This window comes from Calonectris borealis, chromosome 6, assembly GCF_964195595.1.
Source record: "Calonectris borealis chromosome 6, bCalBor7.hap1.2, whole genome shotgun sequence".
Classification (NCBI taxonomy): Eukaryota; Metazoa; Chordata; class Aves; order Procellariiformes; family Procellariidae; genus Calonectris; species Calonectris borealis.
The window spans coordinates 12,460,020-12,484,046 of NC_134317.1; the positions used below are offsets into that span (position 1 = coordinate 12,460,020).

The following is a 24,027-nucleotide window of genomic DNA, read 5'->3' on the forward strand; positions in this document are numbered from 1 at the left end:
CCACTGTTTCAGGACAGCTGCTTGCAGTGAGTGAAGAAACTGTCCCTATGTATGAGTTGTACCTGCATTATTACACTAGTGTCTTGCTTAGGTAGTCAGTATTATCGGTATTTCGAAGTTATGCTTTCTTTTGCACATATTTGCAGAGGATCTTAGAAAGAAACATGACACAGGGAAGTTAATGCTACAGTTTTCTCCTTTAATGGAAAGAAATGGAATGAGGATTAGAACTATTTTTTTTTAAACCTTATTACATACCCTCTGGTACACGGAGGGGATGCATTGCGTGATGGTCAATTTACCTTTTTTCCTGACAGTACCTGCTAGCTTTGGCACTTGGAGAACAATGTGTTGCTGCGCTCCCACTGTGACATGCTTTCATGCCAACCGTGAAGTAATTAACTATGTATGCATGATACTTACTTTAAGTAAGTTCCAGTTTTCTTAGAGATTGATTTTTCTTTTTTCCCCTAATTAGGACCTCATAAATAGTTGAAGAAACCAAGGGAGGAGAAGGAATAATTAGAGCTATAGACTAGAAATAAAAAATTCAGGATGAATATCGGGAAATACTGTTCAATAGAGAAACTGCATGGATTAATCTCTCAGAAAGTGTTTGGAGCAGCTTTAAGCATAAAGAGCAACAATAAAACTGGATGCAGTACTCAGCAGCCCAATGCCAAAATCCCAGATTCCATCTTTTGCCCCAAACACTGAAAAGGCACCTTCGTCACACCCACAGGTGTCATGTCCTTCAGCAGCAGTGCCTTTGGCCAACCTCGGAGCAGCATTTAATGGGCTCTGGAGATAATCCCCTAGAGTCATCCTCAGCTAAAAGAAGGTTGAGTCTGTGGGGAAGGAGAGGAATTCAGAGCAAATGGACCTAGCTCACATTAATGGGCTTAGATCTTGCAAAGCCATTTTTTATTTCTTCGGTATGATCTTGCTCTTCTTGTGTTCAGTGACAAAATCCACTATGGAAGTGGATAAACTGGGTCTATTCTTAGCTATTTCATCAACTGGTTTTGTGCTGCATGATGTTTGGTAGTGACCACTGGTTCTCACGTATGGAAAATTTTCCAGAGGTATCTCACAGAAGAATAACTTACTTGTTCCTAGTGAGTTGGATGCTGGAAAATCCTCTATCTAGAGTGAGACATGTCTATCTGCTTGTTATCATACTACAAGCCCATCTTAGTTAGTATGGGCCACTGGCCCATAAACTATTTAACGGAAGTAACACATGAACCTGCAAAACGCCATGTATTTATTTGCCTTTTGGAAATTAAATTAACCCTCTCTGTCATTGCCAGAAAGCAAGAAGAGATAGCAGTTCGCTGATCTCGTGGTCCCAAATATATTGTGAAGATAAATACATAAAATCTGGTTTCAGGAACATGCCCACCTGATAAAACAAGTAGCCTATATGGCCAGGAAGGGCAGACTTAAAAGTATACTAGTGTGTAACAAATTCACAGGATAGGCAAACTAACTAGTCCCTTTGTGTAGTCACTTACTGAAAGTAACTTTCCTTGGCATATTTGCCCTAGCTGATAGTAAGGCCCTTTACCTGTTAGAAACAACTCTCTTCACACATCTCCCCTGTGTCTGAAGAGGCTAACACTACATTGCCTGTCCAAGGCAGTTTAGCCATTAGTGTGCAAGAGAAGGGGGATGTTAGCCCCACTTCTGTACCATCAGAGAAGCCCGAATTCAAACACCAGGATCAGAATAGTCACTGATTGGTAAGGTCTTTGGCAAAGGAAAAACTAAATTCCACTCCAAAAAAGACATATTCATGCAGTATTTGTGCTGTGCTCTAGGACTTAATCTAGGCCTTGCAATGTATTCTATTATTCCAGGGTTAAGTTTACATTAGCAATTAGAAGTCAGAATCTGGGCAGCATTATACTGAATGTCACAATCACAACATATCTAAGATCAATCTCATTCCTTCCATTTTACATTTCAACTATTAATACTGTTTTGTTTCCCTTTGAAATCATGAACATAGTACTTGTTTCTCCATTTCTTTTAACAATTCCCCAAATAGTATTCTGTCAGTTGATTGGCATGAGTGATTTGATGCTTAAAGTATCATTTTTATGACAAAGTGAGCTCTTACACCATTTTTCTTTTACAAACATGTCTGACCCGATAGGAGTTTATTAATGGTTTGATTTTATGTTTTTCTTCCTTTAAACACTTGTCAGAGTGCGGTTATCAACATTCCTGGGATAGATATTAATGTGTTTTTCGCCTGTGAAATCTCAAAATAAATGGTAACTGTAACAAACACACAAAAAAGGGTACTCATAAATTAAAGCATTATGCATTTTTACGGGCAGGTAGATGGTGTATGGTTAAGAGGCAGCTGATTTTAATATGAGAGAGTTCTTTCTTTGAAGTTATGGAGGGGCTTTTGTTTGGAAAAAGTTTTTAAGAAGGCTCTAGCAGACATTACAGTGGAGTTGGACATATAAGGACTGAATAGAACAAGCTTCCTCACACGGTGAACTCTTTAGAGCAGGAACCATTTTGTTTTACATTTGTATAGTACTTGGCACAGCAATGCCCTGTGCTAGTGTCCTGCTATGTGACTCACTCTTGGATAGAAAATCTTTGCATGGTTACGAAAGTTGTTCTAGAAGACGACAGTGAAAGGGGTTTGGAAGTTGGCATCCTTACTAGACTGGAGAATTGAGGTGCACAGTGAATATAAGTCAAAACTGGCAAACTTGCCATTTTTAAAATCAGCTTGTTCTGCTTTTTTTTTGCTAGAGTTAGTACCATGTGACTATATAGATTGAAGAGGAACTACTTAATATAGGCTCAGGTAGCAGTGATGGTGTAGCTCAGAAAATGCCCAGAGGTTGTATTGCTGTGTCTAAGAGCATTTTTTTCTTCCTATGTGTCTTGGCAGCATAAAGAGTTGGTAATCTTGTTAGCAATAATGCCCTAACAACTTTCTTGTGACTTAACATAACTCCTAAATCTTCCCATCAGTTGTGCAAGTCTGTGTCTGTCAGTCTAACTAGGATCTGCCATGACTTTTTTGATTTCTTTTTAATTAACTTTGAGCAAGAGTTTGGTGTGTAATTAACACAACTCTGTGTACTGCTGAAAGTAGCTGGATTCTGCAGCTTAAAAAAAGCTTTTTCTGAAAGTTTAAGGCTAGGGAGATCGTCTGAGCTATCAGTTCTGACACAACTCCATGCTTGTCACATGCCACAAAATTTCCCTCTGTACTGCCATTTTTGTTTGAATCTTCCTTCTTCCAGAAATGCATGTAGCGTGGGTTTAAATATAGCAAAAGAGAGACATTTGCTATAATCAGTGGTAATTTATTGCAATGTCTAATTATTCTTAGAAGTGTTTTGTTTTTAAATCAAGAAACAAAGCAATGTCTTATTTCTAATTTGAATTTATCTGGTTTCTTCTTCCATACACTTGTTTCCTTTCTCTGCTAAGCTAAAGAGCCCATTTGTACTTGATAGAATGGCTTTGACTTTGTAAGCAAGATACCTTTCTATCTCTCTTTTTTCCAAAACTTGACAAGTCACACTCTTACTAACTTTCTCTCCATAATGCACTTTATCCAGCCCTTGGAGGCTTGGGGTTGTTTTGTTTTGCTTTTCTTTTTAACTCCTCTTCAGTTGCTGTTTGTTGGTTTATTATCCTATTTAGAAAATAGGCAGCAGAACTGTATGTCGGTATCAGCATCAGTGAGATGGAGGTCACCTTCCTATTGCTGTGCTTACTGGAGGTCATTGGTCCTTCTGCCTCACAACAGTGGAGCTCATGTTTGTTACTTCTGTATTAAATCTTTAAACCTTCTGAAAATAGAACCCTTGCTGTCCATGGATGCTTGTCATTTCACTGTCCTAAGCCCCATTTTCTTTGAGTGAATAGGACTCAGCTTAACAAGTAAATGAGATTGTTTATGAGGACTGCCCTGTTTTCTCTCTCTTGTCTTTTCCCTTTCCAACATTCTTTCTATCATCTGTAAGTTTAACAACATTAATTTATGAATACTTCTACATCACAGATTAAAATATTGAATAACTTTGATCCTAGTCTGATCACAGAGGAAATCCACTGGAAACATAGCAAGTGATGATTTCCTATTGTCAGCTTCTTCATGAGATCTTTATTTTGGCAGCTCTAACTCTTCCTAACATAAATATCATTAATATAGTAATATAGCATTAATTACAAGCAGAATAATCTGAGATAACACAAATATTGCAGTAAAGACTAACAAAATTACCTTTACACAGATACATTTGCTAGTTAAATGTGTAATCTCATGAATAATGAAAGTAGATTTCTTACATTGTTTTCCTTAAAACTCTATCAATTAGCAATAATTAAATTTGACATTTTTCTTCTCTGAAACTCATGCGAGTTTTTTCACTACTTTGCCTGTTGTCATTGTAACTGTAGTCAATATTTTCCAGAGCAACCCACTTGCCATTTTAAAACATGACTGTGACACTAGCATATATTTGCACTTTCCCAGACAATTTGTGATTTATTAGAAAGTTTACACCAGTGGGCCAACAAGTTCCTTAACATATTTGTTATGGCTCCTAGGCACAATTTCTCATGGCCTAGTATTTATTAATATTGCCTAAATTCTCCATAGTACTTCTTTATCCCATGGGATACAAATGAGAAAGACATAAACTTCAGTCTGCATCACAGATAGGAGTCAGGAGGTTGGCCAGCTAGATGCCAGTGCAGGGAATTAGACTCAGGAGCTGGTTTTTGTTGGTTTGTTTATTTGTTTTATATCTGAACTCCACTTTCTGTGGAGTTTCATGGAAAGAATGCAGAGGCCTAGAGATATTTTAAACTGGCTTGCACTATTTTTGATTAAGTCAGAAAATCCTTTAATAGCTCAAAATGCAAGGGAAAGGCTTTGTGTATCTAGACCAGAGCCTCCAGTAAACTGTCAGCTTCTGTGGCTGTTAAGGTCTTTTCTAGAGCTGCACCAGTTCCGATGTCTAAGTGGAAGATCCCAGTATTCATATTTACTCCAATCCTGCCCTTTGGGACAGTGTTTTAAAGACTGTCCGTGGGCTGGTTCCTAAAAAAAAAGCAGAGGGATGGGGGGACAAAATTGATAGCAAATTGTTTTAGTTGACTGGGATTTGTAAAATGCCAGGATTCAGAATACCCAACTGGATTAACCAGTCTGGGCTTTCTTGCAGTTATGAGAAAATAAGCTTGTTTCAGGTCATGAAGGATTTTTGCAGAGGAAATACCAAATACTTCGTTGAAAGACATTTGGCCTTCTAGCCCCGGGAATTGACTGTAGCTCTAGATCATAGAACGTAGGCCTATTGGGGATTTTCCTGTCCTTATGAAATCTCATCAAGTTTTGCCTGTTTGGTGTTTTTTTTTTTCCTGGTTTTCTAAGAAAATGAGGTTTCTACAGACATCTGTTCTCTCAGCCTCCCCTTACACTCCTGACCCAGCCTGGCTAATACTTTTTTGAACCATTGGCCAGTTTCACACTAAGTCCTAGTAGTCTACAGTTTCATGAAAACTAGTGGCTAAATAAAGGAGAATGACCTAAATTATCTCATTTCCCCTTCACTCCTCCACTGAGGGCAGAATACCACCATTGCACCTGATGGTAGCAACAAGCCCAGCAATCCCCATGTACTTTGCATGTGCTGTTCCAGTGTAGTTGCTGGAGAGTATGGAGAAGTGGAGGGAAATAGGGTACAGATTGTTGGTGCAGGGGGGTGGAAGTCAGGAGAAAAAGGATGCAGCCCTTGAAAAAACAGATTTCCTTCATCCTCCTTGTCACAAAATAACTTCATTAAAATTCAACACACACAAATATTCTTTTGGAATTTTTTCATGAGGACTCTGCTTCCAGTGGAATAAGCAAAATGCAGTTTCAATCAGACTCCTTTCATGCAACCTGGCCAGGGCTAAATTCTAAAAGCAAAACTAACAGAGCACTGAATGCACATAGCAAGTTGAGGATCGTCGCGAGAAAACCCTAGGATTTGCTTCTAGATTTTAGTATAAGTGTGGGGAATGACTTATTGTTAGAGTGGGATGTTTCTGTTTGTATGTGCTGCATAAGGAAGTGTTTCTCATAAGGTGTTAACTTCTATCGCTGCATTATGCTGTATGGACAACACTGCAACAGTATGAGTGGTGAGGAACGACCCTATGTCACATTAGTCTTCAATGAGCTGATTAGCATGCAGGTGAGGAAGGGCTTTTGAGCAGATAGAAAACTCCAGCAAAAACTAAAGTAAATGCTTCTTTGTTCCAGTCCCTTAACGATCCAGTTATCCTTACAAGCCAGACTCCTTCCCTGCAATAAGGTGGCCAGAGATCTCCTTCATATGTGTGTCTTTCTTCCATAGTTTATGTTCTTTTGCAATAGCATTTTTAGGTTCTAATGTGTGATCTTTTCTAATCACGTCATATAGATTTATACAAATTCTTAGACTGGAAGTTATCTTTGGCTTGCTCTCCAGTTATCTCTTTAAACAGCAGAGACATGTGAATTTATATTTGCTAGATGCCTGCAAGAATACTTTTCTAGTGTCCCTCCTCCATTTGGAATGGAACTGCAGCTCGTGACATTTTTGGCTCAGCCTGACTCATGGAGATGAGTTGCCTCAGGGAAGGCACGTGGCTTTTCTTTTCACCCTGTGGTTGGCTGAGCACAGCACATGTGAGTGAGGGGTCAGTTCTCTTCTGAGATAGTTTTCACATTGTTTCTCAGGGGGAAAATTGTCATTATTTAGAGCTTCTTGATTTTGTGGAGGATGAAGAGGTGGGAAAAATTCATTTTCTTCTAACTCTTGTGTGTGTCTGGCAAACCAAATTTGTTGGGAACCATTTGAATGGTTTTTATAAGATTTGTCTTGAACAATAACATCCAGTTTTACAACAAGGGAAAATCTGAATGCCAAAAGTATAATTGCCATGTCAGAACTGAGGTCTAGTCTCCAGGGGGAGCCAGTAAACTCTCAAAGTTCTTCTGATAGAGGGGTGTTCTTTTCAAGGACCTTTTGAGGTCCTTTTCAAGGACCAGTGTCACCTGTGCCTGTGCCATCTCCCTGTGCCATCATCACAAGGGATACATTTAATGGGGAGCCTGGGATCAGCCATTCTGGAAGGTAGAAGGCAGCCTCCAGTTAACATAGAGAGAAAGGTGGCAAATAGCAAGAGATGCTGGGAAATTTCCTTATGTCTCAGGACACGGGAAATGTCTGAAAAAGATCATCTATCCAATCTCGCCATTAATTAGGAGACACTGTGAGAACGGTAAACGGGGGAGGGGGGAAGGTATTACTGCAGCTGAAATAAGTGGAGGGTGGAGGCATTCTGGACAAGCTAACAGCAATGGGTGGAAGTGCACACTGTCTCAGGCTGCGTTTAGGGGACAGGGCAGGCTTTCCAGTGAGGAAGGAGAAAGTAAGCCCACACTTCACCCTCACTTAATGAGGCATATTTAGAAGGGGAAAGTCTGGAGTGTTTTAATTGGGATTCTCCCTGGGGAGCAAAGTACTTCGTTGTTCCAAGCAATGCAAGTGAGCATAAGGGATTAGGTAAACAACAGTTCTCCTTCCTCATCCCCCAACTACTGGGAACAGCTTCTGTTTTGGTTCACAGAGTTTTATTTTTTAAGAGGAAATGTATTTCCCTTGGGTCAAACCAATCTTCCCTTGGTAACTATAGAGCTTATGTCGCATCCTGTTTCTGCAAATCCAATGAAGTCAAATTTTGCTTTTTTGTCTGAAAAGAAATGGATTTGTTGCAGTGACTAATTTGATTGCCACTGATATACTGGATTTTCTAACAGATATTTTACAATTCCAGACACTTGTTCTCTGAGTAATTAAAGCAAAAAGAAAATGGCTGTCAGTGTCATTTTTAAACTTGGGCACTAAGCTTAAGTTCTACTTTCACACGTGGATACTCATGGGAGTGCTAGAGATAAGGCTGAATCAAAATATTGCAGATGGTCACTTGACAGAAACCCTCTTATTTACAGTCCTACACTACTGGCACTTTTGGAAAAAGAGCATCGGAGTGAGGACTTCTTATCCCTGCTATAAGACAAAGAACAGCAGCAGCAGTTCTGCTCTGGATCTTCTCTACCCTCATTCATTAACCACTTTAGGGCTGCAGGACAGAGTACCCTGAGGGAAGAGCAATAAGATTCAATTTATCTATCAATGTGTTTTTATTTTATTTAGCATTAATAAGGTTCCAATTCTGATGTCGAATTTTTAAGGACAAAATATCTTTTTCTAGCAGTGAAGATCACCTGTAGTAAAGGATTGGATCATTTAATGCATTCTGTTCCTTAATAGCACTAAGGTTTTTGTGAACTGCAGCATAACATCCATTTGATCTCTCTTTCCTTTGTATTAGGAACACTGTGTTCCCTTGCCATTGAGAAGGCCATGCCTGAAGATGGGGGCGAATACAAATGCATAGCTGAGAATGCAGCAGGAAAAGTTGAATGTGCTTGCAAAGTGCTGGTAGAAGGTAAGTACTTTGCTGGATATGGGAAAACCCTTCCTTAGAACTTCGTCCTTCCACCCTTTATTTCCCAATACCAGCCTTTATGAACCACATACACAAAAAAGAACTCTGCCCCCTTCCCTCCTGCATTTTTCGGTCAATGTGTAATTCAATGTCTACCATAAAGGAGCATGAGCAGAGCCATGGCTGCTTTGTGGAATAATCTATGTTCTCCTGCTGCCTACTGTATTTCTACAAGGATTTTAGAGCAGCAAGTTGAACCCATGAAGATTTGCTTCTGAGCTGTACGCATTCTTTAAGAGCACGTAAGAATTCGGTGTGTGAGACTGGGCACCAGTCTGCCTCAGGACTATATATGGCACATTTCTCAGTCTAGAACTTTTCAATTCTTTGCATTCAATGACATCTGATCATTTGGTTTTTTCTAGTGGAAGTGAGTAAATTAGCAGCTCAACCACCCTTGTATGCCATAGTCTTAGAACATGGACAATTTGCTGACTGAGGTACCTGTTTTCAGCCTCAGTCATGCTGATGACACTCTACTCTTGCCAAGCAGTCTTGGCCTTGGGCAAATATTTTGTCATGAGGTTGAGAGCACAGACTTTTAAAACTGCCACGGACCTTAAGTTACTTAGGAGACTTTATGTGCTTCTTATCAGCTCACCTTCTGGTGAATTCATCCTTGAATACTCTGACATTTTCCATTGTAACTAAAAAGAACACAAAACTAAACAAGCCCAATAACATCAATCTTGGGTATTAAGCCTTCACAACTATGTTGCAGATGTGATATTTGGGGCAGGAGGTCTAGAAAAGAAAACTTTTTTTTTTTTTTCCTAATGTAGCATGACACAAGGTAAGAACATGATCCTGTAACTCCTTCCGTAAAGGTCAGTCTTCACGTAGCTGGAAAAGGAATTAATTATACATATAATTACAATTAATTATATTGGTTCCTGTAATGGCACCTTCCATGATACTATGGTCTCAACATAGTCTGGCTTAGACAGTTGATAAGCTATTGTTTATATTTCTGTAATTTAAAGTAATACATTTTACTAGCACTGAAGTTCAAAGATGACTATCAAGAAGAGGCTTTAAGCAAAATCTAGTACCCTGTAACACCTTAACTACCACAGATGCAGAGGGTTAAAGGATCAGATCATCAAGTGCTTAGCACACAGTATTTCTCCAGAGCTGCCCTAGCATCTTTTAAATGTCTCAGTCACCTATGTGTTTTTTCCTTTGACTTTATCTTCTGATCTCCTTCAAGTAGTTGCTTTTCTTCCTGAAGCCTCCCTTAGTGTATTTCCCACTTCCAGTTTCCTGCTGGGCATGTTCTAGGAGGCTGGAGGTAGACTTTGGCTTGCAAAGTCTTGATCATGGGAGGCTGTCAGCTCTTGACATATTCATTGCATGATGACATGAATTGCGTTACATCAGCTATCTGGCTCACCCTGGTAGTGGCACCCGTGGGGTTAGGAGCTATCTGCTCACGTAAAATTGGACCAGAATGACCATATTCCTTACCTTGATACTGGCTGCCTCATCTGTCTTTTCCATTCCCTACTGGCATGCTGCTTTGTATGGCTGAGGAGAGGTTTTTGAGGAATGGCACTACAGCAAACTCCAGCTATTTAGGAGAGACACCATTTGATATCCCACACCTGTGACTGGCAGAGGGGATGACTGTTATTTTTAAATTAGAATTGTGATCTAAAATAACAATTAAAATTGCTCCCTTCTACTCAGTCTGTTGTCAGCATCCCAGATGCTGATTTTTAGACTCAACAAGTAACCATAAATATCACTATATTCCTTTTGGCTGCATGGACTCAAATCAGATTGGAGGAGTATTTTACTTCAGTTGTCGAATTAGCTCAGGGACAAATCTGTAGAATCTGAGTGTCTGAACTCAGATCTAGCACCGCCTTCTGCTCTGAATTGTTTGCTAGGAGATTCTGTCTTTCCCTGTTAACTTTTTAGGAAACTTAGAGAGTTTCACGCTCTGGCACCTAGAAGTAGGTGACTGAAATAGATAGTTCGGAAACATTTATGTTATCTTTTCTCTGGTAATTAAATTTCAAACAGCTCTCTCATGCACAAATCCTCCGAAAGATGAATATTTGAAAGCTATAAATTGATACAGCTATTGCTGAAATCATAATCCAGATTTGGGATCTTTCTTCCAAATAGAAATGTCAGGATCAAACAATCTAACATGTAGAGCTCGTTAGGATTTGCATTATATGACATGCTCGACCTGGGATAACCTTGCTGAAAAAGGATTGCACCTTTTAGTTATATGTGTTTATGTCATATGGGATACACATGGAAGAGAGCATGTATTGACTCTCAGCTGTCGGTGGAGCCTGCAGTGCTGAGTAGTTGCTGGATATGAGCTGTGCAATCTTGAGAATAATGAAATCCATCAAACTTGAGTCCTGTGGTGCCCCTTTTGCTATTTTTCTTTAGGAATGAACCAATGCATAATAATATCTTCTTGGAAAGATTTAAACACACAGAGGAAATGCTACTTTTCAAAATGTGTTCATCTATATAGATCACATAGACAATGGAATAGAAGAATGACATGGCAAGAGATTCTTTTGGATGAAATGATGCTTCAAATATGCCTTTGTTTCCCTCTTCCATGCACTGCCTAAAGCAGCTTTGTGCACATTGTATTTTCTTCTGGTCAGTTAAAACAGACCTATCAGCTTACATGGTGCCTCTTGTAGAACTCAGTGCAGCTGCTTTCATAGAGGGCTTCTCCCTCTCTGCTCCCTCTTCCTTTTAGAATGTGACATTCTCCAGCAAGTCTGTGCAAAAAATCTTTCTTGAAAACCAAAAGGACAGCAATTTCCTCTAACTTTGCAGAAAGATGCAAAACAAGCTGATGTTAATAGGCAGCTTTTTCATTATTGATTTTTAAATAGGATTTGTATTTTATAATTTGTTTTGATTGCAGATGCCTCATCCACAAAGACCTCAAAGCCTACTGAGAAGAAGACCAAGAAACCTAAGACCACACTTCCCCCTGTGCTGCCAACAGAGAGTAAGTGACAGTGATTTTTATTACTTCCTTTTCACTGGAAACAAGAGAGTGCTTTGGGATTCTGTGGTCATTCCCTTCTGTTTGCAGGCATAATATCAGAAGCTTGTGCTGTTTCTTTAACCCTTGCACATAAGTCATGTGAACTGAGTTTGCTTTGTGGGGATTAGAAGTAAGTGCTGAAACTGTGAGTTCAGACCTAGCCCACTCTATTCTCAGTTTTCCATAATGGTGCAATAAACTTATGACACAGATTTATTTTTGGCTGCTTCCCAAAGAGCACAGAAGTTCTCGAGTAGTTTGCTTCAAGTTGTGTTCTGCCCTGTGTAGGCAATACACTGTCTTACCATTGGTAGGCAAGGAATCTGAAATGTCCTGTAGTATAATCTGTCCTTTTTTCCATGACCATGGGGAGTGGTTTGGTGAATTTTACATTCCTTGTTTTAAGCCTAAATGCCTTACTTGCTTTTAATGCTTTCTGAAATAAGAAATCAGCTATAAATTCCCATGTTTGCTACTCTGCATACACGCATTTGATTAAGAGGAAACTTTAAATGGTAAATGCAGCACAATAATGTCAGTTTAGAAATTCCTAATACCACTACTACTCTTGAAATTAAGTGTCCATGGGATAGAAATATCTCTTAAATCAAACACTGGACTTTGAAAGTTGTCATCATCTAAGATGTCCACTATGTGAGTTCCTATAAAAGATGTAAAGACATGGTTCTAATGGAAACATGAAATATTTTATTCAGCTCTCCCTCAAAAAAAAAAAAAGAAATAAACTATAATCTGATTTTCCAGCACGGAACATTTTCAGCTGCTTTCAGCAGGACTCAGTGCAGTTTTGTACTGATTGATGACCACAGGTAATAACTGTGCTTCTGGAATTGTTGACTTACATAGAGTTATGCCCTGGGCTACAGCTCTTTCTGAGTTGCTGGCTGAGCATTGTAACTTTCCCTCCAGCCAATCATTTGGGAGTGTGGGAAGGGTCACACTGACATGCTCCACCTCTGCACCTGAGCTTCAGATGCTGTAAATAATAGCAATTAAGAACAATCATTTTGTTCTTGAACATCAATAGAAAAGAAAGTTCTAAAGCCATTTAAAGCTTCACGGGATAGTGTTTTGAAGAGTGTTTTCTATGCACACAAATGCATACATTTCCTCTGATCCTCCCAGCAGTGTTATCAATTGCAGCTTTCCCAGGAGAAAGTGTGAGTTGGGAACTAAGTCTGAATATGCGGATATATGACCTGATCCACATCCTGCTGAAATCACTGCTTGTCTTGCTGTTGATTTTAGCAGAAATTGGATATAGGTAGCAAAACAGAAGCTAGCAACTCTGGCTTCAGAGATTATTGGGAAAAGAAGGTTGAAATAATGGTGAACAGTTTTCTTAAGGTTGCTCCATGGCATATTATATCAGTGTTTAAAGTTCTTGAACTTCTCATAAGATCTTTTTTGAAAATACCTTTAAAACGTCTTTCCTGTTGCACTGAAAACATCAAGGTAACCAGAGAGAATGTTAGGAAGCTGGGCTTTGGAAGAACTTTTGGAAAACCTTGGTAAAATACATATTTAATTTTAAAAGGATTTGGCTGCAGAGAATCCACAGGTGGTTTTTAACATCTCAACCTCAGTCTCTGAGGACTGTGGGTATTTGTCTGTCTGAAATGAGGGTTATATTTGTATGTTTGTCAGAGGCAAAATATACAAAACTGATCCAGTAGACTTCACAGTTTCAATTTAAACTGAAATCCCTTTCAGATGTAGAGATTTTAAAGTTCCTTACCTGAAAGATAATGGGCTTAACAAGTCAGATATTTGTGCATCTTTACTGTATTTCTCTTGAAAATAAGGTTAATAAAGAATGACTGTGAAGTAGGGCGTCCCAATCTAATAAGGAGATAAATTTTTACTCTCATCTCTTCTAGTCTTTGTTGCCACATCAACTCACCAACAGTCCTAATGGCAAGTAGAGTGTAAGGAATGATATTGAAAAAATAGAGAACAAAAATTCCTAATAATCCCACTGAATAAATTCTGAATTTTGAATAGTGAATTCAGTCACAACAGTATATAGTGTACAGGGTACTCTGTCATTTTTAGAAATACTTCTCGGGGAAAAAAATCTGTATTTTTTATTTTCTGTAAGAAACTGCAAGTCAAATTTCATGGTTAGCAGCTATGTCAACCTTTTCTTCCTTCAGATAAATTATAAGTGAACCTTGGTTTTTGCCCTAGTAGAAACCTTCAGGAAAGTAATTAACTTTTAGTTTCTGAAAGCAAAGATCAATACATTTCTTTTTGTGAAAGAGAATGAATGTTGTCAGTATGTTAATCTGTAGAATTTGTCTCACTGTGAGAATAGTTGCTGACCCAGGTCATTTGACTGCTCATTCTGACAACATTATTTTATTACTGGAATTTTGGGTTTTGTAAGCTACAGAAATCCAATAGTAAGTAAAATTTTGGGCATTACCTCTTTTGAAATGCAATGCATACTAGACTCTGGTTTAGACTAAGCAGTTATTCTCAGAAAAACATCTATGAAGGCAGCTTTGTAGCATTCAATGTTTAACAATATCTCTGAATGGATGCTTGCAGTGTTTACATGCAGAAAGATTGCTCCCATGCTAGCAAATTAGGAAAAATACGATGTATTTCTTTTTGCTTACTATTAATATTCTGTTACCAGAATTTAGTAATAATTATGAGTCTGCAGAATGCAACTCTGTAATGATAAATAGAATAAATAATAATGTTTCTGAGAATAACAAACAGATCAGCTTTGAACCTGTGTGAAATCAATCCCGAGGAAGAATGGAGGAAGGACACCTCTTTTTTTAATGTTGGAATTGGTTCATTCTTCACTGACTGTATTGACTTAGGCTTTGTCACTTGTGTCTTTGCTAGGTGGAAGTGAAATGCTACTGAGTTAGAATAATAAAGTGTTACGTTTCTTCAACGCAGATATAAAAGACTAGAAGAGACAGTGGAAAATTGGAACCTTTCATTATTTATCATACTGCATACTCTATGGTATGCCAGAACAATTAGTGGATAATATAAGGGTCTTCTAGTTTGACATAATCCTGCAGCAGAAGTACTAAGCTAAAAATTCTCACCACTTGAACATTTCTCTAGAGAGCTTTGAAAGCATCTGCTGTAAAGGGATTTGGGCACCCAATTCCCATTGAAATTAGAAGTAACTTCAAATTAGTCTTAAAGGGAATTGCTTGTTCAAATTACCAAGGCCACCTGCAAAATCTTCAGTCCCTTTAAATAAATGGTTTTGGCCTGTGGAAAAAATCAAAGTGCTGCTAGAGATTTTTAGAGAGTAAATAAGGATTTGATGGTTTATAAATAAATATTCTCTTTTTTAAAAAATCTATTACTACTCCACACTTCCTAAAATTTTGTCCTCCTTAACGTGTGTTACGCTGAGGACCAAACCAGCAGTAAATCACAGCTTGAGCAATTAGCCCAAGATCACACATTCATTTGCAGACCTAGAACCCAACGTTCTTGATCCTCAGTCTTGTGTGTAGTTTGCATGCCACGTTCAAAATACTATAGATTTTTTAAACTGACATCCCAAAATTTTACATAAAACATGAGTTTTCCAAAAGGCAGACTTTTTTTTCGAAGTTTTTTTTTCAAGATGTACTGGGGGAAAAGGCATATTACAACAGTTAGATGCTATTTCCTAAACTTCACCAGGGCTGAGCAGAGCAACATAACTTTACTATAGTAGGAAGAAACTTTATCTGAATCATAGCTACTGAGAAAAGAATTGGCTTTAATGCTTTAGAAGATAACCCTCCTAAATCTAAGCATTGGATTACAGTGTTTGGAAAGAAATGCCCACTGTTTTTTGTAGGGCTAATTCACAGCACTACTTCCAGTAAATACTAAGAAACGGCAACAATCACCTGTCATAATCAGTGGTATGAAAACCTAACAGGATATCCTGGATTCCCTCGCCTGAGTAATACACTTGTTAAACCCGCTGTTCTCATATCCAAACCACATACACTGAAGGGATGATCCAGCACAGAGTTTAATTGCACAAATATAAGTTCTTTTGCTCAGTTAAAAATAAAGTTAGGTCAAAGAAAAGAACTTCCTCCACAAGGGGGAAGGGGCCCAAAATACATTTCTTAGCAGTATTTGGTATCTTGCTGATATAAATCTTTTATATCTGCTACTATATAAAATCTGTTTGATTTCCTGTCAAACACATTTTTAGTTAAGTAACAATGCATTCTCTTGCTGACAGTTGGCAATAAAATGTCGCCACTGACACTGTCCAGATCAAATCCTCTGGAAGGCTGCACTGTTATCTTCACAGATCTGGTTTCTCAACATTGTTGGTACTTGAATGCAAGGCTGAGCAGTGGCATCTCTGAAGCAACATGTCACAAATGTAAATATGTCAGACAGGACTCTCTATCATTTTATATATTCTTTTCCATAGTGGATGGGATTCTAAGCGTTTTAATTACCATGGAAAAATTACGAGTCAGTGGCCAAGTGATTAGCACGCAGTTCTGTTATTTATTCTTCAATAAACAATCTTGTCAGAGAATCCAAGTCTACAAGCACCATTTTAAGAAAATGTCATTAAAACATTAAACTTGATGTGTCCGGTTTAGATAATATGTAACTAAGTCAGTAAATACTTCAAGTTTTTTCTTGATTTCATTCTATCAATATAATATGAAACACAGCACTGATGAATATAAAATGTTTCAAAATCTTCCTTTCATGTCAAATTCTTTTGTCATCAGTATAAAACTTGCCCCTTTCTAAGGGGAGAACCCAGTTACTAAGGAAGTAAATAATCAGGTCAGAGATGTTCTTTTAATTGCAGAAATAAGACCACTGCGTAGCAGCTGTGATCTGGTGACTGCTGCTGCTGTCCTCTTTGGTCCCTGGGATAGTTTGAGATGCTTTTAAGGGTCAATGAGGCTATTCAAACCAGTTCTCACAGCCTCATTCATTTCCCAGAAGGTCTGTGCTACTCTACTCCTGACTGTTGCAAGAAGAACCAAGACATTTTCTGCACAGTGAGTGCAAGTACTTAGTGTGTTGGAACAATATGAGTTACAATGCCAGGGAAGCCTCTGACCAAACTTTTTCGAGGAAAAAAATTTAATCTTTTTTTTCTATGAGAAGCTGAAACTTCCTCTTTTAGTATATGTAAATAAAATTGCCATGAGCTGTTTTTAAGACCTAGATATGATTTCTCTGAAACTCTGAATAATGAAAGGTGCCTGAATTCATTCCTCAGGACTGGGGTCCAAGGGTAAATAGCTGTGGCACAAGGCCAACCAAACTAGCTGAAGTAAAAAGGCAATGTAAGATTTAACTTGGTGACTCTGAAGGTTGGTTGCCTCCACAGATGAAAAGAAAATTCAGTTACTGTACGTATAAAGAGAGCAATGGAGAAACACTAATTTGTTGTGTAAATCACTTCTCCTTGATGCCAGTTCAGCACTGTTTAGCTAATGCCAGGTATACATTTTGAATCTCTGCCAAGTTACTTTACAGCTCACACCACACTCACATTTTCTGAGCTAATGTTGGCACAGAACAGCATTTTCCATGTGTTTTTCATACAGTCCATCCTACATAGCTGTATGTTGACAGAAGAAGACAGAAATGTTTATTGACTGTCTCACGCAGAGAAAAATGAGTACAGTTTTTGCAATGTGGTCTTGAACTGAAGAGGTGCCATGCACCATTAATTCCCAGTTAAGTCATTGACTAGAAATTGCAGATCTGAGGCATGTAATAGAAGCATTCACCAAAGTTTCTTCTCTACAAAACAGGGACCTAAATCCATTGGTTTAATTAACGTGCAAAAGCACATAACACCTTGCTTTTCCCACTGAAATCATTTGGAGCTCCTGAACGTCCAAATGACCTGACAGTATTTTCCTACTTAATAGACTGGGTAGCAGGCTAGTAACCTAGTTTAGATTGCTGTTCCCACACACTTGGGCACAGCATTTTAGCATCTACTTGTAGCTGTTCTCACAGGAAATAAGAAATATGAAAATTAAATCTATATTTAAGAGATTAACATTGTTGTCTTGCTCCCACCAGAGCTTTTAGTGGAATTCCCATGACCTGGGTTGTTTGTAAGCTCTATTTGATACTGGATCTCTTCTGCACTGCTCATATTTGCTTTAATTGCAGAAATTGCTGAAGCACTGTGCTGCTAAGCTGCTATGAAATTGTTTCTTCCTCCAGCCGAGCTGTTTTAAAATACTGAGTTACTTTCAGTGCACTATGTTGCGTTATTGAAGCTCTGAGTGTGCTAGTATATGCTAGGTCTCTCTTGACTTGAATGCAAGAGTGAGTATTTCCTGGATTTTTATTTTTATTTTGAGAAGGAGGAGGCTGGATTTTTTTCAATTAGAAGACAATCTCTGCACAATTTAGGAACTAAATATGGCATGTTGCAACAAAATGACAGTTGTTTTTGATAAAAAAAATAAAAGCTATTAAAAACTGTTCCGAAACACGCAAGCTCAAATAACTGACTTGTATGGCATTTAGTTTTCTAATTTCTGCTTGTCACCAAATTTAAGCCAGAGTTGCTTTCTATTTTATTGTATTTAGATAATAAACAGTTATTTGGAAGCAGTATGAGGAATTTGCTCTTTGAGAAGCAATGAAGCAGAACTGTTTAAGCTTTCAAACCTTGACGAAGTGTTCAGGCTACTGGTGCTAGTGCATTGTCACTGTCATTTTTCTCTGTAGCAATTAGCATAGGTTCATGAATCTATGAATAAATTGGTAAGTAATGATGTGTTGTCTTTTTCTACTGCAATTGTAGCCATCATCTTTCTCCTATTTCATCTTGTCTGTGCTAAGTAATACCTGTAATAAGTTTTTGTACCATCAGGGAAGTCTGTGACAGAAGCAAGGATAGAACTAAATAATTTATTGCCTTGACCACAAGGCCAAGTGTTTTATTTTTTCTGTACTTCTAGGTTGCAGTCACTCCATGCTTTCTAGTATAGCAGTGCATAGTAAGCTTTACAGACAACAGTTGCCTTTGATTCAGACCCTGACATCTATCCCCAGAAGAGTCTGAAGGAGGTTACACTGTGATTCATTTACATGTGGGAGAGAGAGACTTCATAATGTCACATCCCACATGTCTGAAGCATTCAAGTGAGATGAAGAAGAAGGAACAGAGACTTGAATCTGGGTTTTCCGTCTCCTGTATAAATATTCTTGCTACCATGATATCTGACACGTTACAGACATGACTCCTTTTTTCGGTTTCTCTTAAAGGAAACTCTGAAAAAAACAATTTAGTTCCTTTCAGAAGATGAAATCTTGAAAAGTTTTGCATGAGGGGAAAATGTTTTCCTATGTGACTATAGTATTAGATTATGTCATTAGCCCTTCTCCTATCCTCAGCTCAAATGAGGCTATTCCACAAGCAGACAGAAGCAGGGAAATGTCTTGCTCCTTATGTTGACCGAGTTAGGTATTTATTGTACTTGTTTACCAGGTGCTGAAATCCATCACTATAGAGGACATGCACATAATTTTGGGCATGTCACTGAAGGAAGACAGTAGGAATTATGGACTGGCTATCTTGAGTATGATGTTTTTTTCAGACTGTAAGAGTTTTACTTCATACTTTATGAAAGCAAGCTGTGCAGAGAGCCATTTCAGGGGAGGGCTATGCCTATTTTTAGTAAAATTCCAAAAAAGGGAAACAAAAAAGAAAGACGGAGGCTTCTGAACATATCTGCTCTCACGAATTCAACATCAGGGCAAAGCACAGCACAACCAAATGTCCCACAGCTATCAGCCTGTATGGGATCTCTCCCTTCTTTAGTTTATGTCCCCCCGCCCCAGACACAAGCTCTCTAAGAGGCAAACCTGCCTATAAAGTTATGTAAATACCAGCCTTGTAATGTTTACATTAAGTTGTTTCTAGAAGGCAGATTCATTGAAGGAGAGGATAATATGTCCTTTTTCTTCCAGGCTGGTTTTCAGCTTCAGCCCGTTTCAATGTAAATCTCAAAGAGAGACAAACTGTCTTTTTTTGAAAAAACAGCAGAGGCAGACTTGAACTAACATTTCCAAGAGGCTCAAATATTTTAATGAAAACAATCATTTGACCTTGGCCACTTTGGGTAATCTTATTAGATTTTTTCACTAACTGTCTCCAGCAGCTTTTGAAATAAAAGTTGCGTTTCAAAAAGATGCATGAGATGAGCTGGTATTCTTAAGGAAGATCTAAGAACAGTGGAGTGTACGCCGTTAGCCAAAGTCAGCTTCACAGACCCAGAGACACATCCTTATACTTATCCCCTTCCACACTACCCCTTCCTTTCATTTCTGCTCAGGGCTATTTGTGTCTGCAAAACAGGATATTCAGCCAGACCTTCCAGCAACTCTTTGCAATCTGCATGGTTTGATGAAGTCCAGTGACAGTCTGTATATCCTCAGTTAAGTGAACGTAATGTCCTGGTGGGTAAAAACTAAAAACTAAACAAAAATTTTGTATTTGCATATAAAAAGCAGTACCTTAGCTGAATGAGGTGATGGGTTCATGTTCTTTGCTTTGCTGCTGTGGAAATCCTCATTGAGATGAGAGCCTTTTGAACTGCCTTAAGCATAGCCCTTAGTTATTCCAGAGCTAGGAGGGACACCATGCATTTATTCCACTTACAGGGTAAATGTAATACCTGGTGGTTCATCATACATCCTAGCCTGTATAGAAACATTGTTCTTTAACAGTGATGAATTGAATGTCACTGACTGTAGTTGTGAATGAACAAATTATGTTATTGGGGTCCCTTCCATGATGAACCTGTGGCTAATAGTAGGCAGAGAAAAGTGAGAGGGGTATCTGAGTACATAGATATCCATTCTGTGCATGTATTGTGCAAAGGCAGAGAATGACATTGTCAGCCAGGACGGAAAAAAAATCTTGAGACATTAAGAGTCAGAGTGAAACATGAACATTTGGAGAGTGTAGTGACTCCACCAGCACCTTGCTTGTTAACTAAGGTACTGCAACAAATATACAACGTAGGCCAAGAGGTGATAGCTGAGTGAAAATCATGCTGGATTAAGGAATTTGCTTTTTCTCCTATTTGTCTGCAGTAACATATCTGAAAAATAGCAAGAGTATCTGCAACCCAAGATGGCACTTGACAAATGGTGCTTTTTCCTCATTGTTGGTGCTCTTTGTTCATATCAGGCTTAATGGAGTGTAGAAGTAATCAAATTCATGTTGTTGCTTTAGCTTGTATTAAAAGCCATTATAGTTCTGAGGAGACACCCAACAGCTATTTCATTCTCAGTTTAGAGAAGAGCAGAGAACCTCATGTCAAATACAGCACACACACACAAATATTTACATGTTTTTAAATCATATAACTGAGTTAGTTTGCATGGGATTATGCATCTAATGAATAACTAATGGATTACTTCCATTAATAGGGATGTTTAACAGCAGATGATAGCCCAGACTCTACAGCCCTTCCAGCTGGCACCTGATCATATAAGTAGTTTCATCCCTGTAACTGTGACTACAGCCTGAAATAAATGAGAGTTTCAGCTCATGTGACAATACAATGACAAAGAGGAAAGCTGCTTTGAAAACACCACTTGTTGCTCATAAAGCTTGGGCAGGAAAGAGGAGCTGGAAATATATTTGCTGTCACTTACTGCAGCAGCCAGGGTACATGTCAGTCTGTTCATGGCCCAGAAAGTAATGGGTCCCTTTAATGACCAGTAGCGCTCGTTCAAGGTCTCCATTTAACCAGGGTTAAGCCCACATGGAAGACATGGCAGGACAGATACTTAGCTTATGCCCTGGTGGTCCAGTTATACAAGGATAAACACCTCACAAGTACTAATTTAAACCTTTAACTAGTTCTGTTGAGCTGACAGTCATAGAAGAAAGGCTTCCTTGGGAGATATCCAATTATTCTTTTTTGACTCAGCCATAAGTACTGCAAGAATATCCTACCTCTCCAGTACTGTGTTTCTAGTTCCAACCAAATCAATAAAGACAGAGCATATAAAAGCTAAGCATACTTTGAGAAAAGATTACTATGAAATGAAAGTTTACAAAAAGAAGGTGTCAACAACTTCTTCTCTATTCAGTGCATAGTGAAATATTCCCAAGAATGAATTGAATAAACACTGGTGTTAACAGCTAAACCATTATACATTTGGTTTTTTTAACAACCTATAGTATATCGGTTACTATCTCCAGTGACTCTAAAACTTAAAATCAGTCTTCACATCTGTCTGTTGCTTGAGCTATAACATTAGACTCACAACTCATGGCTCCTTATTCATGGGGCATCAGGCGATGTGTTCCCTGGGTATCATGCACAACTTGTAGTTTGCTGTAGCAAAGGGCGTTAAAATGAAAGACTCTCTTTATTGGTTTGGTGGATTTTTGAGGATTTTTTTTACGGCTCAGTGTCTTGCTACATTGAAATAACTTAAGTAAACAATGAACCAAAAAATTCAAACCTTTTGAGACTGTTAGGGCTATCACTAGGCACCTATGTATATGCTGCCAGATGTTCAAAAGCACTTAGCCGATACTGCCTCCACCGGAGGCAATAACATCTTAAAAGCCAGACTACTTCAATCAAGCTGCCTACTTGAGCATAAGAAAATACGAAATGTCCTTTCACAGCAGAGGCCATCCTCTGACAAAGATGCTTAGGATAGCAGACAAAAAGAGAGTGCTCCAAAAGGAATGAACCTCTTCACTTCTGGAATTCAGTGGTTTGAAGGCATCCAGACTGTTACATTTATGGCCACCACTAGACCTAACTCCTATGAATTTGTCCTTTTGAACCTGTTTATGTTTTTATCTTGCAAAACATTACTTATCTGTGAACCTTGCTTATGCATACTATATTTTAAAATACTTCTTTTGTTTCTTTTATGACTGCTGCCTGGTAATTTAATTGGGTAGCCCCTAGTTCTTGTTTTCTGAAAAATAGTTAATAGTAATTTTCTACCTACCTGTCCTCTACTTTCTTTCTACCTACCATTCACAATTTGTAGAACATTGTCTTCCCAATATTTATGTGCCCAGGTTTCAAATTCTGTTTTGACCCTTTCTTTTGTGAATATAGCAAAAAGTTGTCTCTGCCTAGGGAAGAGGATGAGGCAGAGGGGTGATACTAGTGTTTACTGCCCGTATATCGCTGTTTCTTTGCTAGCTCACAAGTGGTGTAAGTAGTAGTATGTGGTGTTAACTACCCTAGTTTTAACTGACTTCATTCAGCATTGATTATGCTGGAAATCTGAGCACAAATTCAGTACGAGGTGGATCTTGGTCTGGTGTTTTCACCCCAGTAAAACTGCTATAAGGAATGGAGTATGACAAAGTATGGGATATGTATAGCATATTGCTTTGATTCTTTTAAAAGCTCCAACTTCAATATTCTGAGGATCATTCAGGATAATAAAAGTGTTTTTAAAAAGTATTTTTAATTCTTGAATTTAATATGCTGAAAGAACATACTAGATTTTCAACTGCTAACAAAGCATCGCTATGGATGTAAGCTTTGCAGTTAAGCTGGTACCTTCCAAAGCTCACCTTTGAATTAACAACTTTTTTTTTTTTTTTTAACTAGGTGAGGCCACAGTGAAGAAGAAACCAGCTCCAAAGACTCCTCCAAAAGCAGGTAATTTGTTGCATGTGTCATCCTGTAGGAATAAATAATAAACCAAAACAGTTTTAAAGAACAGACACCACATTTCTAAGCACAGCTGTTTGCCTACTAAATTTGTTTGCATATGCGATTCAGTGGTGAGTATGAAGTTCTATGAGAGAAAACTGGAAAGCAAAGTCTATTTTTCAAACTTGTTCATAAGGTTACATTGTGCTAAGACTTAAATTACGAGCATGCAAAAAAGTTAATATCAAATAAATATAGCAAGATCCTACCAAACGTCAGTAGTAGTGTTGTAACCACACACCTTAGCCTTCAATGGAAGAGATTCTTCTATGTATCACAGAATGCCACCTCTGCATGAGTGGCTACCACAGAGAAGTTGATAGATTCTGCATTTCCTCATAACTGGCATTATGGTAACCTGTTCATGTGTTTGCACTCTCCTAGACAAAGCTGTCTATATTTAAAGTTACCCAGAATGTTCCTTTATAGGAACCTGCTTTCAGTGTCTTAAAACGTTGTCAGACTTTTAAACTGTTCAAGCTGTTTTCTTTGCCAGATGTGTGCCTCATCCTAGTTTCCTTCAGATATTTCAAAACAAAAACACTTTTCAAAGAACAAGTCGGGGCGGGGAGGGGGGGTGGAAAAAAACAACACTTTGTTTTAATTACATTGAAAAGAAAAAGAAAGCACTTTTTTCATGCCCAGTAGCCCTGTGCTTTGGACAGGAATGTT

The 24,027-nt window shown here is 38.3% G+C and overlaps 1 protein-coding gene across 4 annotated transcripts in view; it reads left to right on the forward strand.

Moving 5' to 3' along the window:
• The window catches only part of MYLK (myosin light chain kinase), a 221,525-nt gene that overhangs the window by 147,895 nt on the left and 49,603 nt on the right, over positions 1–24,027 (forward strand). For all 4 annotated transcript variants that reach the window (XM_075152847.1, XM_075152848.1, XM_075152849.1 and 1 more), the window contains 3 exons: positions 8,419–8,535; positions 11,504–11,590; positions 23,251–23,301. In XM_075152847.1, the coding sequence (XP_075008948.1) occupies positions 8,419–8,535; positions 11,504–11,590; positions 23,251–23,301 (255 nt within the window). The remainder of the gene's footprint in view (positions 1–8,418; positions 8,536–11,503; positions 11,591–23,250; positions 23,302–24,027) is intronic.